General features: G+C 39.9%; 1 protein-coding gene across 8 annotated transcripts in view; it reads right to left on the bottom strand.

The window, feature by feature from the left end:
• LOC126356058 (F-actin-uncapping protein LRRC16A) overlaps positions 1-15,983 on the bottom strand; it is a 488,103-nt gene that overhangs the window by 42,484 nt on the left and 429,636 nt on the right. For 5 of the 8 annotated variants that reach the window (XM_050006755.1, XM_050006753.1, XM_050006754.1 and 2 more), the window contains 2 exons: positions 6,376-6,562; positions 5,943-6,047 (listed from right to left, as the gene is read on the bottom strand). In XM_050006755.1, coding sequence (XP_049862712.1) covers positions 5,943-6,047; positions 6,376-6,562 — 292 coding nt within the window. The remainder of the gene's footprint in view (positions 1-5,942; positions 6,048-6,375; positions 6,563-15,983) is intronic. The other 3 variants (XM_050006760.1, XM_050006757.1, XM_050006759.1) reach the window with 1 other exon arrangement.

Genomic DNA, 15,983 nt, shown 5'->3' with positions numbered 1-15,983 from the left:
AAAGTCATAATATTGTCTTAAAGTGAAATTTATTTATTTTACAATAAATGCAATATGACAATAAAATTTGTAGAGAATAACAAACTTGAAATTTTGTTCCAAGATTATGTGTATGAAGAGAAAGGGAAGGACAAAAATACCCGTTATCTTTAATTTTTTGGGAAATCTCTCCAAGGCATGACACCAAAGAGTAGATGTGTTTAGGGAGGGCCAGGTGTTTTCTAAGAAAATTGGCACAAATATTATCAACTTCGACTCCAGGCTTCTTGCAAAACAAAATACATGGAATGTTGTCCTCAGGATGGCTGGGAATCCTATCTAAGCCTGTCTCCTCATGCTATAGTGCTAATATTCTTGGAAATCTCTAATAACATTTACTGGCAGCACAGCTGACTGCACAAAGTGTTGGTGTATTTTGGCGACCTGGTTCAGGTAAAATAAGGTGACTAAAATCACCACCATGTTGAACTATAACGAGGCATGCAGATTCCATAGTTCTGATTGGTAGCAGTCAGAAACAGTTAGGAGACTTCATGCTGTAGGGATCTGCAGGTGTTTGTTGCCAAATGCACAGCATACCATTAGCCATTTTCAACTACTGTAGTGTAACAGGGTATTTTATTAAACATTTTGTTTGAGTTTTAATATTATTACCAGCTAAAGATGATCATGGTAGCCGATATATGTTAAGTAGTGTAAAATAAAGGAGCAGATGCTGGGTGCTTTGGCGTGTGCAGTAACAATGAGAGCAGCAGTGAGTCATCAGGGAATGAGTACCAGTCACTTGCTGCACATCATAGATATGGTATGACACTCTTGTGTAGACAGTGTCATGGACAGCTCTGAGCAAGAGGGCCACCGACTATGTCCACAGGGACCCAAAACAAACGAATCACTTTTTGATTTAAAAAGATGGAACTTTGATGTAGGGCCTATAATACTGAGTTGAAAGTTTTGACTATGTCAAGTTATAATTGAGGGGATCTGACATTGCGAGACAGGAAGAATTTAAAATATAGGTAAGTGAAACTTAAGAGTTTGAAGCTTATTTTGTAGCTCAAAGTACATGTCATATACTCATATTTCAACATCACCCTGCAAACAATTGCAGTTCAGAACGGAAAGTTCATACATGACGATGGAACAGATTAGCTGAACCACCAGAACAATTCGTAAAGATGACCGTGCATAATCAAAAATAATAGAGAGATGAATGACGGATCAAACATAGTGAAACATGCCAACTGCAAGCCACAGCTGAAGTATGCCACTATATGGATTTATAACATTATAGAACTAACAACCCCTCCTCCCATTATTTTTTCATGTCATATTGCACTGCCATCGACTTTGTTGCTGAGTTGTAATGTCATTGTGTGTGTTTTGTTGGCCTATTTCCATTGCATTTTTTTTTCTTTCCAAAAATGAGTGATGGTGCAGTTGCTGTCACATTGCAGAATTATCCCTTCACTCCAGTTCAGAAAAGGAAGCAGATTATATGGAGCTTGTGGACAGCCAAAAAATAAGTTTCCGTTGCCTGCACTACATACTCACAGTACATGGAGGTGGAGTTTCCTGGTTTCCTGCTGCATTCCACCTTCCCCTCAGCACTCCCTACCTGCTCTCCCTGTTCCTCATAACCGCTGCTTGCCAAATGCCAAGTTATAGTTCACAAGCAGTAGTGAAGGTGGATTGTTCGACAAGTGTCACAATGCACAGTAGAGCTAAACAATTTGCAAGTGGAGATTTATACATTTCAGCAAGCAATTTTTATTGTGTACTGTTCGTATCAAGTGGGAGAAGAAAAACACTGTCTCAAAACATTGCTTTAAAAATATAGAATATTTAGAATGTAAATTAAACAGTTTAACAGTAAAATGACATGGAACAATACAATTTTTGTAAGATAAGCAAAAAGAAATCTAACAGGGTGTATATGTGGACAAGGAAAAAAAAATTCCCAGATTTTTCCCGGATTTCCCGCTTAAAAATACACTTTATCCCGGGTGAAAATACACTTTTCCCATGTTAAGTGACAGTATACTCTTCCTCGGCACTGTAAAACTCATCAAATGTTTGAACGTTTACGGTTTTATATACCGACGTAGAATTTCCCGGCACTTTAGAAAATTAAACTTGGGGTGGGGGCGAACATGTTTTGAAAAAACTATGATCGGCAGCAACACGTACGCTGCATATTTTTGTATTACGAAGGTATAAATTTGAATTCAACCAAATACAACATGCCACTTTCCTAAGCATTGAAATCGAGATTTCGATGTACTTTTGTAAGCCAGTCATAGCTTATGTCACGTGATATTGCCAGCTGATGACAACAGGACACGTAATGTAGTCAGCCAATAGCAAGATCACTCTTAAGTAATGCGAACACACATATAAGAAAAGTTAATTGTTGAAATTAATATACATAGCATTCACATATAATATTGGTCTCTAAGATTAATAAGCTGGAAGAGAACCTAAACTTTCACATATAATGTTAATCTTTTTTGCGTGTGTTACACTTTAAGATACATAACACAAATGTGCCAGTAAAATTTTTAATAACGACGTAAATGTCTGATCTTCTGGGCTCGAAATTCTTCTTAATGGTCGTCCTCAAAGAGTTGATTTTTAAATGAGAGTCAAACGCTTTGTGATTTAAAAAATTCATCGTACATTCTGGCACGGAGTTCATCTTGCGTTAAAGGAAATTTGGTTTGAATGTAATGCTTTTCAAAACACCATTCGCAATATTTTCCTGCGACCTGATAGAAATAGTTTCGTTTCAGCACTTGGAAGAGAGCTCCAGATAACAGGCATCACCGCACTTACGCAGCTACGATGACGCAGGAAGCCCATATGTTAGCATGTGTAAAACATTAAAAGATCTTACATTATGTCATAAAACAAACAAGACATCAGAGGATACTTAACGAGTATCATAATTTCGTGAACCATACTAAAATGCATAATTCGGCTTAAAATGCACATTCATGTGTCCAAGACTCGTATGTAAATTTTCTTGGAGTACCAGTACTGTATTATCTCATGTTTGATTCTTTATTATGGCAAAATGCCATACGTGCACTTGAAATGCAGAAAACAGTTGAAACTAGCCAATAGTGTGAAATTAAACACTTCGTTTCTAATAAAGCAGAAAAGATTAATGAAATCCAAATCTCTTTAGCAAACCGACAAAAATAACTTCATTGTTCTGCAAAGCGATTAATGCTCGACTGTCAGGAAGGTGGAATGATCATATAAAGTTGATCGTCGGTAAAGCAGATGCCAGACTGAGATTCATTGGAAGAATCCTAAGGAAATGCAATCCGACAACAAAGGAAGTAGGTTACAGTACGCTTGTTCGCCCACTGCTTGAATACTGCTCAGCAGTGTGGAATCCGCACCAGATAGGGTTGATAGAAGAGATAGAGAAGATCCAACGGAGAGCAGCGCGCTTCGTTACAGGATCATTTAGTAATTGCGAAAGCGTTAAGGAGATGATAGATAAACTCCAGTGGAAGACTCTGCAGGAGAGACGCTCAGTAGCTCGGTACGGGCTTTTGTTAAAGTTTCGAGAACATACCTTCACCGAAGAGTCAAGCAGTATATTGCTCCCTCCTACGTATATCTCGCGAAGAGACCGTGAGGATAAAATCAGAGAGATTAGAGCCCACACAGAACCATACCGACAATCCTTCTTTCCACGTACAATACGAGACTGGAATAGAAGGGAGAACCGATAGAGGTACTCAGGGTACCCTCCGCCACACACCGTCAGGTGGCTTGCAGAGTATGGATGTAGATGTAGATGTAGAAGGTGCAAATAAAATCTAAAACTAATAACATATTTTAGCCTTCCGTAATTATTCGAACATATTTTAATTCATTTGATAACCCCCGGCCGCAAAATCCGTTATCATTTAACATAAGAGCAATAAACGAAGAGGAAACAATAATTTGCAGTTGAGTCATGTATGAGTTGTACCTTCTTTCGTTTCTGGTTACAGAAGTATGGCAGGGCACCACAACTTAATATCGCCCTGGTTAGGAAACATAGTAAATCTGGTGCTGTCTAAGAGTGAAGAGACAGAATTTATTCACGAAATAACTGCAAAGCTACTCAAAATCAACATCCTGCAGGTAAAGTTAATAAAACCAGTATTTCTAAGAGCTTTTGATGATACTGAGTTTCCTTTTTTCTACTGGTTAGCAACCAAGGGAACAATACGCCCCACATTATGCAAACAAAATACCAGCAGGCATAAAACAGTCTTTAGAAGGGAAACAAATACTAAGATAGAGGGGCTGGCCAGTACTTACCTCAGCTCAGTGCAGCCGATAGATACAAAAAACAGAACCGAAAATTTACGTTCCTAGCTTTCGGAACAAATGTTCCTTCAACAGGGAGGAGAGAGGGGAAAGAAAGGGAAGAAGGGAGAGTGGATTCAGTTACTCACAACCCAGGTTATGAAGCAACGGGGAAAGGAAAACAGGGAAGGTAGCAAGGATGGAGGCATGGTTGTCAGAGGGAAGGAACACTTGTTCCGTTCATACATAGATGAAAACTTTCTAGATATGTCGGTTTCATTGTATCCTGAGCCTGTGTTGAGTAGATGAGGAAGTTGGTTTAAAGGTGCCCTCCATTCAAACAACTGTCACTAAAATCTATTCCCACAGTAAACAGGTTGGCAGCAATGAAAGATGCCAGATTTCACAACCTTGTTAAATGCCAGTAGCTTTTGTTATGCACACTGCAAGTTTATTGCAGACATTGTTTGGAATTAGAAGAGTCTGATTATCCCTATTCTCATTTGCTGGTTTCAACAATAAAAGAACTGCAGGATACGATGAACGTAATTGCTTCTGGTCATGTTGCTGAACTAGATAGTAAAATTATTGAGGGACTTAGATACTCCCTAAAAAGTGAGGTGCCTTTCCTTTTATGAAAGTTAGTGTTTTAGTTGTATAAAAAACTGAAAAGCACACATCTCCAAGTGATGCTCGCATGTTATTTGCACTTCTGAATGATTTATTTCATCCAGCTAATGTAATTCAATCAAACTATACAAACATTTCAGCAATGAGCAAAAGATGACAAAAATTATCTCTCTTCAAAGTGTTAAAACACCTGGGTACCTCGCTCTTGAAGATATTCTGCTAAATTAAAATGAAAGACATTCTGGACAACAGGTTGAAATATTCAGTCACTACAAGTATCGAAATTAATACACATGAATTTTTCAAATGCTATCTTAAGGTCTATTTGGATCCCTGTTCATCCGCTGAAGCAGAGAGATTTTTTGGATTATAATTTCAACTGTCAATGACCAAGACAACTATTGAAATAAGAACATTGTAACAAGTGCTATGTTTTCTTCCACAAAGTAAACCATGGATAGGAGGGCCCAGTGATAATGTAATGTGTTATGTAATCATAATCAGGAATACAATAAAATAATAAAGGATGTTTTTAGTAACTTTTACATTAACATTCACGTAAATAATTCAGAACCTCAATAATGAAACCGTAAATAATTCAGAACCACCATAATGAAACTTTTAATGATTAATTTGTGAATTATAATGGGAAAATTACTAGCTGCCTTGTGAAATTTTACATAAATTAGTGAGGAAAAAAAATCATACTTTTACCCATAAATAATAGGCTTGGCTGGACAACATAGTTCAGCTACCTAACTTAGAATCCTCTTTAGAGCACACCTATATAAAATCAACCCCTACACCCACACCCACACGAGAGAGAGAGAGAGAGAGAGAGAGAGAGAGAGAGAGAGAGATTCCATTGTGTGAGTTTTCTTCCTTTCAGCATCTTAACTTCTTTTCACACTTCTTTTCTTCCTCTTCATTAACGAAATTCCTGATGAAGGCTCCTCTGCTGTGGAAGCTCAACAGATATTCATTGAATGGATACAAACCTGACTTCCGATCCCCTCCGACAACAGACCATGGTCTTGGCTTCGGTGCAATGGGGGGAGGTGGTTTCTGTCGGCTGTTGCACTGTTTGCCACCACAGCAGGTTGCTGGAATGGAAGAATACAACTGAAAATTTTGCAGACGTCAACAACTACAAACGACACTCACTGAACTCTAATGATATTTCTCACTGAACACATTTGAAATGAATGCAGAAGTACATCACAGATTTTCATAACTTTTTTGGGAAAGGGGCTACACAATTTTTGTCAATTGTTTGTATATCACTCAGATATAATGTAAGACGGAAATTATAAAACATTTTAAAATATATTACAGAACATTAACAACATGCTAAACATTTATTAATGAAATAAAATGTATCTATTTGGTACTACTATATGGACAAAGTAATTGCATTCAACTGAAACTGACTACTGTCATTTGTCCTTAGGGAAGCGTCTTTTGTTGTCGACTTAAGAACTGGTGACTTCGGACCGTCAGCTGTGGTTCCCTTTGGAAAACTTTCAGTAGGAGAACGCAGTGATTCCACAAGTCCTGTGGAACGCAGTTTCACACCAGGTGCCACAATGGGAGAGGGTGGTTTTTCGGCATCCACATCCTAAGGGTGAAAACTCAATTACTACTACTTACTAATGAAAGTATACGAAGTAAATAATTTTGAAGACAAATTTATGGAAAATTTGTGAGGAAAGATAAAATGAACTACTTCAATCTTTTTAACTTTCTGCCAGTGAGAGTAGGACATATTCTGATGTAAAAGCACACTGAAGCTAGAATGTAAGTCAAGATGTAGATAACACTGAGATGCCAAGTAATACACTTCGCTGAGATCCTTCTGATTAACATGTTAGAATGTTTTAAGGATGGCAGTGATGCATGGAAGTGGAAAACCTTGGACTTGATAAATATAGTTGCAGGAAGCTAAAGTGTTTTGAGGCTCCACAGAAGACAAGAATGGAATATATTCACAATAGAATATAGCAGTTGGAAAGACAGATCATTTGCCAACTATTAAAAATTTGTTCCAGAGAGGAACAGAAATCTTAATAGTCAAATGTTTTGATCAGTTTTTTTTATTTTATTCTCCCAGCAGTTCCAAAATCAGATATCTTCTGCTTCATACCTGAAGACATACATCACTTTGATTTTAGTGTTTGTTTTCTTTATTTAACAAATAAAATACAAAAAAAGGAAAATATGGGGCATGTACAATTCCGAAAAGAATTCTTCAAATTGTAAGGATTAACCAAACACTAAATTTCAAATACGAATCATTAATTGCATTGAGTCAATGATCTGTCTTTCCTCTTAATACACTGCAGTAAAAAAGTCTGCAAAATCAGCAAAAAAATTGAATACATATAATGTTTGCATTTGCGACCAATCATAACATTACAGACTATACTTATCCAACTTTATTGTTTCTGTAGAAGAAATTCTGTATAAACAGCAGCTAATACAAGAAAGGGTCATGAAACCAGACATCAGCAATTTTGGGAAAAAAGCAATCATTGCAGATGAAGCTGGGAATTTTTTTTTCTAGTGCACGGCATTCAGTAGGCTGATATAATAGAAACAGGATCACTGAAGGCAAGAACTGAAAAAAGAGAAAGAAGATGAGAGGGTTATACCAGTTTCCCTATGGAAATCGGCAATAGAAAGACGTCGAGTTGAATACAGCATAATTACTTATCTGTCTACTTTAAATATAAAATTGTTTTGATACTGTGTCACCCTATGCTAAGAGGAGAAGAGGTAGGTAGTTATACTACTACAGTTTTTTTTCAGTGGTTTGTGGTTACTTTGGTCTGTCCAGAAATGTCCAAGATCAATAATATAAAAAATCAAAGCAGAAAAAGTGGGTAGACTGTGTTTTTAATAGAGATGTTCTACATACTGCCCTAATATTAACACACTGATTACACTGCACATTTAATGACTGAAAGTGTATTTGATAACTACTATGGTGAAGTTATCAGTACCCACTCCATCACATTTCCCTTATGGACACTGCAAAATTTGCCTTTGTAATGAAATTTTGGGAGTGAGGAAATGACCTGGGGAGCGCTGTGAAAGGCAAACATGGGAATGATATGTGAATACAAGAAGCTCAGAAAGAGAGTTTTCCTATCTTCTGTCACCTACCTATACTTGGTGCCCCTGTTGAGCTGAGAAACTCAGTGGAGGGTTGGGTAATCAATCCCAATGAGCAGACGTAATATGGAGATCAGTGGAAGGTGCTGGGAAATGACCACTGAAATTTTTCCTATAAGAACTCCTATGGATCTGCTCAGTTCTAAATTGTCCACAACTTCAAATGCTGCTATCAGATCTCCTGAAGGAGTCCGGACTGAGAGAAGCCATAGACCAACACTACAGATTGTTTGTGGACTACTTCAGAGGGGAAAACTTTCCATACTGCTGTAGAATCATGACATGACAGAGGAGTGCTCCGAAAAACTGGAAGATGTCCTGAGTAAGATACCCAATTAAGAGCTGGCAATAATTCAAGGAAACTTCAATGCCAAAACTGGAGATCCACCCATGACACAATCTGTGATTGGACTTTATGGTCTACTAGGTGAGAGAAATGAATGATGCAAGTAGTTACTGGATTTCTGCATGTGTAATGACATGACCAACTGTAACACTATGTTTCAACCTCACCCAAGACAACAGTACATTTAGACATCACCTGGCGATATATTTACAAACCAGATTGACTTCATCCTTATATGAAAACAGTGGAAGACTTCAGTCTTAGACTGGAAGACCCTTTCCAGGAAGAGACTGTGAAAATGATTGCAGTCTGCTGTTCGTTAAAGTGCGGATTAAACTAAATCTATTGAAAAAAGTGGAGATAGATGGCTTATATGTACAAACAATGGAGCTCTTTGGGAATCTGGTGAGCTTCTAAGGCCACAAGTCAAAAACATCAGTTTCGATAAGAAGCAGCAGTGTCATTAACGTTGGATCAAAAGAGGAAGGTTATTTGTTTGTAACTTCTGACACCACAACAGTCACACAGTACAAAACATCCTTGGATATCACAATCCACTCTACTCATAATCAAGATGGATATAAGAATCTGTGCAAAATACGACAGAATTGTAGAAAGGACACAACACATTTCATTAAGAAAATCTGTAAGGAGATAAAATAACATCATAATCACAATCAAGTATGTGATCTCTTCAAGAAGTCAATAGCATGACCAGTTAATATAATTCTTGTGCGCAGGTGGTAAAGACAAGAGTGGTAATTCAATTGTAGTAAATGAAGACTTTATTGTGAGGTGGAATCAGTACTGTGAAAAGTTGTACTCTGGAATTAATAACAGTATGGACAATCAAGCAGTTGAGCAAATTACACTGTAACCTACAATCTTTCATAGAGAAATATAGAACACAATTCAACATCTGAAGAATTATAAATCCTCAAGTATAGACAGTATATCTGGGGAGATGATCAAAGACATGGGGCAAGAAGAGTTTTATGTGCGGCATTCATTGTGTATAAGAATATGAGAAACTGGGGAATGGCCATAAGAATGGCTGAAGTCTCTCTTCATTCCCCAAACACAAGAAAGGGTCAGCCGGACACTGCTCCAGCTACTGAACTACTGCTCTCATATCCTACATAAGTAAAATTTTGTTCTTCATCTTGAGCCTGTGTTCAGAGCTGTACATTCATCCTCACACATCCATAGAACAAACAGGTTTTGTTGAAGGAAAAGGCACTTGTTAACAGATCTTCAACATACAAGAAGTAACTGAGAAATCATAAGAGTTGTGTGTTCCTGTTTCATCTGCCTACTGGACTATGGGATAACCTTTGACTTTGTTGTCTGGAAAAAATTATTACTGGTGCTTGAAGGGTTGCTGTACCCCCAAACTTGATAGGACTGATCAAAAGTCTATACAACAATCACCTCACTGCTGTGACAACAAGTACTGGCACATCTGATTTCTTCAGTGTGTCAAAAGGTGTTAGAAAGGGTTGTGTCCTCTTGATGGTTAGACTAAAGGCACTTCAGATGGTGAAGGGATTATTAACAACCATGACACTGTGCACTTAATCAGCACTGAAGATAAACTTCTGAGCTACACACAAAAGTAAAGGACAATGGTCTATCATGTGTGTTAGACATCAATCTCAGCAGGTCCAAACTCAAGATAATTTATAGAGGTCCAAATATTAGATCGATTAAAAAAGGATCTAGAAATCGTGTATTCTTTCACCCATCTTGCGTCAACCAAATGCAACATGTGGAGCTGTAATGATGAGATAAGACGACTGATCACAATAGGGCAACAGCTCATCAAGATCTGGCAGAAAAGAGCAATGAAGAACAGCACAAAGATCTGGCTTATTGAAACACTTACATTTTCTGACTTTCTTTATAGTTGCACAATGTGGACTCTTAAGGCCAGAAACAAGCAGCATACTGATGCATTTGAGTTCTGGTGCTGGTACATGATGCTGCACATGAAATGGACCAGAAGAAGAAAAACTAAGCAGCTCAATATCTCCAGGTATTGTTCCTTCTTGTGTCAACCAAAAAATTCTCCGGTTCTTTGGCCGTATTGCAAGAAGTGGTGGAGAAAATCATCATGGGATGGAAGACAGAGAGCAAGGGACTGAGAGGAAGAGCAGTGAACACGTGGATACATGAAATCTAGGTCTACTGACTTCCTCTTCAATAGGCTCCTAGGAGGAACTGGTAACCATCCAGGATGGAAACACTTGGTTCATGATGCTCAGCAATGAGCACAACAGCTTAAATTTTGATAGCAACTGCAATTAAATAACCAATAATAATAATATTATAATAACATAAGCTATCAAATCCCATCAATACAGATTGTGTTGAAGCACTTTTTTGGCATTTTCACCAAAAATTACATTAAATTCCATCAGTATGAAAGGACATGGTGGAAGACATATTTTTCAGGCGACTGTTGATACCAGTCCCAGCAGATATTTTACGTAACTGGTTCAGGATAAAGTAGCAATAAGCAGCCATAGTAGTGCTTGAGGAATTAATTCATTATTGACAAGAAACATAATTCAAATTCCTTCTCGAGCTATTCAGTTTTGTTCAGGATGGGAAAAAAATTATCATAAAATAAGTGAGGAGGCACACCTTCATTAAAATCTCAGAGTGAAAGGTACTAGTTGCAAAAGTGGGAGGGGGTGGGATATGCTATGTCACTCGATGCTAAGGTAGAGTGAGACACATCTGTTGTGGGGAGAAAGTGAGACAAATATGAATGAAAAGTTGCCAAAAATTGTAGCAGATTAGGCATCTAACACAAGGGGTGACCAAAAGTAACCAAACTTTTTTTACCTTATTTATTCATATTTTGAGCACAAACCTCTGACCACTTCAAGTACTTTCCACTTGCACTATTACACACTTGCCTGATCTTTTATTCCATTTTTCAAAACATTGTTTAAATTCATATTTTGTGATGCTCGACAGTACCTACGTTGTCTTTTTCTTCACCTCAGCAACATCAGCAAAACGTTTTCCTTTCATGACTCTTTTCATTCTAGAAAACAAAACAAAAAAAGTCGCATGGGGCAATGTCAGGTGAGTATGCGGTGGGGGGTTGATAAAGGAGAGGGGTCATACCATTTTTGTTCAAGCACTGTCATACAGACAGGCCTGTATGAGCAGGGGCACTGTAAAGATGGAAAAACCAGTCACCTAACAGCCACAAATCAGGCCATTTCTGCTGGATAATATTGCACAACCTTTTCAAAATTCCCCAACAGAAAGCCCAATTAACTGTCTGACACTGCAGAATAAATTATGAATAGAAGACTCTTCTCACAACGAAAAAAGAAATCAGCAATGTCTTAATGTTTGAATTCTCCTGACTAGCTTTCTCGGGAAGACGTAAACGTAATGTCTTCTACTGGCTTGATTGTTGCTTTGATTGAGGATCGTGTTCCTCAATACAAGATATGGGAATGTTTGGGAGACTTAAAAGTGCCAAAGTACCTATTCGACAACGTCAATATGCTATACCAAAAGTGTTACAGCTGTATCCTATCTGGCAATGGATGATAGAATACTCTGCAACAAAGAGGGGTGTCCAACAAGCCAACAAGGAAGTGCCCTGTCACCACTCCTGTTTGTAGTAGAAATGGAAAAGATCATAAAAATTATCAAGAAATTGACAGGGCATAATCCATATCATTCCTGGCAGGAGGGGGAGAGGGGGGCGGTTTCCTTCATAGTCTCGTATATTATTCAATGTAGCATATGTTAAAATTTAGGAGTAAGTAAGAAACAAGTATCCTTTTGTTTTCTCCAAAAAATTTCTGCCCCAAGATACAGGCCTCCAAGGCTACTAAGAAATCTGAGACCATTCAGTGAGTTCTGTGTTCTTGTGGAGAATTTGCCAGTTGACACAGCTGTAGTGTGTTTTGTAAAAAGGACTGTTTGAAATGTCTTCTGACTGGGGCCACAGGAGAGTGAAGTGAGCTGATATAGTGTGTTTGTGTTTTATTCACTGTGCCTATCTACCGGCACTATCCCGCTTGGTAAGTCTTGGAATATTTGTTTTTAATAAATTTTTCCCATGTTGAAGTTTCTTTCTATTTTATATATACAATGAATAAAACACACAAACACACACACAGAATTTGAGCTTTCCCAACTGGCAGCTGCTTCATTAGAAAAGAGGGAAGGAAAAGGAAAGATGAAAGGATGTGGGTTTTAAGGGAGAGGGTAAGGAGTCATTCCAATCCCGGGAGCAGAAAGATTTACCTTAGGGGGAAAAAAGGATAGGTATATACTCTCGCGCACGCGCGCGCCCACACACACACACACACACACACACACACACACACACACACACACACACACACACACACACGCATATCCATCCATACACACACAGACACAAGCAGACATATTTAAAGGCAAAGAGTATGGGCAGAGATGTAAGTCAAGGCGGAAGTGTGGAGGCAAAGATGATGTTGGATGACAAGTGAGGTATGAGTGGCGGCAACTTGAAATTAGCGGAGATTGAGGCCTGGTGGATAATGAGAAGAGAGGATATATTGAAGGGCATGTTCCCATCTCCGGAGTTGGAATAGGTTGGTGTTGGTGGGAAGTATCCAGATAACTCGGACAGTGTAATACTGTGCCAAGATGTGCTGGCTGTGCACCAAGGCATGTTTAGCCACAGGGTGATCCTCATTACCAACAAACACTGTCTGCCTGTGTCCACTCATGCGAATGGACAGTTTGTTGCTGGTCATTCCCACATAGAAAGCGTCACAGTGTAGGCAGGTCAGTTGGTAAATCACGTGGGTGCTTTCACACGTAGCTCTGCCTTTGATCGTATACACCTTCCGGGTTACAGGACTGGAGTAGGTGGTGGTGGGAGGGTGCATAGGACAGGTTTTACACCGGGAGCGGTTGCAAGGGTAGGAGCCAGAGGGTAGCGAAGGTGGTTTGGGGATTTCATAGGGATGAACCAAGAGGTTACGAAGGTTAGGTGGACGGCGGAAAGACACTCTTGGTGGAGTGGGGAGGATTTCATGAAGGATGGATCTCATTTCGGGGCAGGATTTTAGGAAGTCATATCCCTGCTGGAGAGCCACATTCAGAGTCTGATCCAGTCCCAGGAAGTATCCTGTCACAAGTGGGGCACTTTTGGGGTACTTCTGTGAGAGGTTCTGGGTTTGTGGGGATGAGGAAGTGGCTCTGGTTATCTGCTTCTGTACCAGGTCAGGAGGGTAGTTGCGGGATGCGAAAGCTGTTTTCAGGTTGTTGATGTAATGGTCCAGGGATTCAGGATTGGAACACATTCGCTTGCCACGAAGGCCTAGGCTGTAGGGAAGGGACCATTTGATATGGAATGGGTGGCAGCTGTCATAATGGAGGTACTCTTGCTTCTTGGTGGGTTTGATATGGACAGATGTGTGAAGCTGGCCATTGGACAGATGGAGGTCAACGTCAAGGAAAGTGGCATGGGATTTGGAGTAGGACCAGGTGAATCTGATGGAACCAAAGGAGTTGAAGTTGGAAAGGAAATTCAGGAGTTGTTCTTCACTGTGAGTCCAGATCATGAAGATTTCACCAATAAATGTGTACCAAACTTTGGGTTGGCAGGCCTGGGTAACCAAGAAGGCTTCCTCTAAGTGACCCATAAATAGGTTGACATATGAGGGGGCCATCCTGGTACCCATGGCTGTTCCCATTAATTGTTGGTATGTCTGGCCTTCAAAAGTAAATAAGTTGTGGGTAAGGATGAAGCTGGCTAAGGTCATGAGGAAAGAGGTTTTAGGTAGCGTGGCAGGTGATCAGCGTTAAAGGAAGTGCTCCACTGCGGTGAGGCCCTGGACGTGCGGGATATTTGTGTATAGGGAAGCGGCATCAATGGTTACAAGGATGGTTTCTGGGGGTAACAGACTAGGTAAGGATTCCAGGCGTTCGAGGAAGTAGTTGGTGTTTTTGATGAAGGATGGGAGACTGATGTAATGGGTTGAAGGTGTTGATCTACGTAGGCAGAGATACGTTCTGTGGGGGCTTGCTAACCAGCTACAATGGGATGGCCAGGATGTTTTGGTTTGTAAATTTTAGGAAGTAGGTAGAAGGTAGGTGGGCGAGGTGTCGGTGGGGTCAGGAGTTTGATGGAGTCAGATGAAAGGTTTTGTAGGAGGCCTAAGGTTCTGAGGATTCCTTGAAGCTCCTCCTGGACATCAGGATCTGGATCTGGACTCACAGTGTATGTCTGCTTGTGTCTGTGTATGTATGTATGTATGGATGGATGGATGGATGTGTGTGTGTGTGTGTGTGTGTGTGTGTGTGTGTGTGTGTGTGTGTGTACGCGTGCGTGAGTATATACCTATCCTTTTTTCCCCCTAATGTAAGTCTTTCCACTCCCGGGATTGGAATGACTCCTTACCCTCTCCCTTAAAACCCACATCCTTTCATCTTTCCTCTTCCTTCCCTCTTTCCTGACGAAGCAGCCGCCGGTTGCGAAAGCTCGAAATTTTGTGTTTGTGTGTTATTTTATTGTGCCTGTCTACCGGCACTTTCCCGCTTGGTAAGTCTTGGAATCTTTCTTTTTATTATATTTTTCCCATGTGGAAGTTTCTTTCAAAGATTTCAAGACTTACCAAGCGGGAAAGCGCTGGTAGATAGGCACAATGAATAAAACACACAAACACACACACAGAATTTGAGATTTCGCAAACGGCGGCTGCTTCGTCAGGAAAGAGGGAAGGAAAAGGAAAGATGAAAGGATGTGGGTTTTAAGGGAGAGGGTAAGGAGTCATTCCAATCCCGGGAGCAGAAAGATTTACCTTAGGGGGAAAAAAGGATAGGTATATACTCTCGCACACGCGCGCGCGCCCACACACACACACACACACACACACACACACACACACACACACACACACATATCCCTCCATACATACACAGACACAAGCAGACATATTTGAAGGCAAAGAGTATGGGCAGAGGTATAAGTCAAGGCGGAACTGTGGAGGCAAGGATGATGTTGAATGACAGGTGAGGTATTAGTGGCGGCAACTTGAAATTAGCAGAGATTGAGGCCTGGTGGATAACGAGAAGAGAGGATATATTGAAGGGCAAGTTCCCATCTCTGGAGTTCGGATAGGTTGGTGTTGGTAGGAAGTATCCAGATAACTCGGACAGTGTAACACTGTGCCAAGATGTGCTGGCTGTGCACCAAGGCATGTTTAGCCACAGGGTGATCCTCATTACCAACACACACTGTCTGCCTGTGTCCATTCATGCGAATGGACAGTTTGTTGCTGGTCATTCCCACATAGAAAGTGTCACAGTGTAAGCAGGTCAGTAAACTCTGAATGTGGCTCTCCAGCAGGGATACGACTTCCTAAAATCCTGCCCTGAAATGAGATCAATCCTTCATGAAATCCTCCCCACTCCACCAAGAGTGTCTTTCCACCGTCCACCTAACCTTCGTAACATCTTGGTTCATCCCTATGAAATCCCCAAACCACCT

This window comes from Schistocerca gregaria, chromosome 3 (genome assembly GCF_023897955.1).
Source record: "Schistocerca gregaria isolate iqSchGreg1 chromosome 3, iqSchGreg1.2, whole genome shotgun sequence".
In the NCBI taxonomy this organism is placed as follows: Eukaryota; Metazoa; Arthropoda; class Insecta; order Orthoptera; family Acrididae; genus Schistocerca; species Schistocerca gregaria.
The sequence above is the reverse complement of the archived record's forward strand: the minus strand, read 5'-3'. Positions and strand labels throughout refer to the sequence as shown.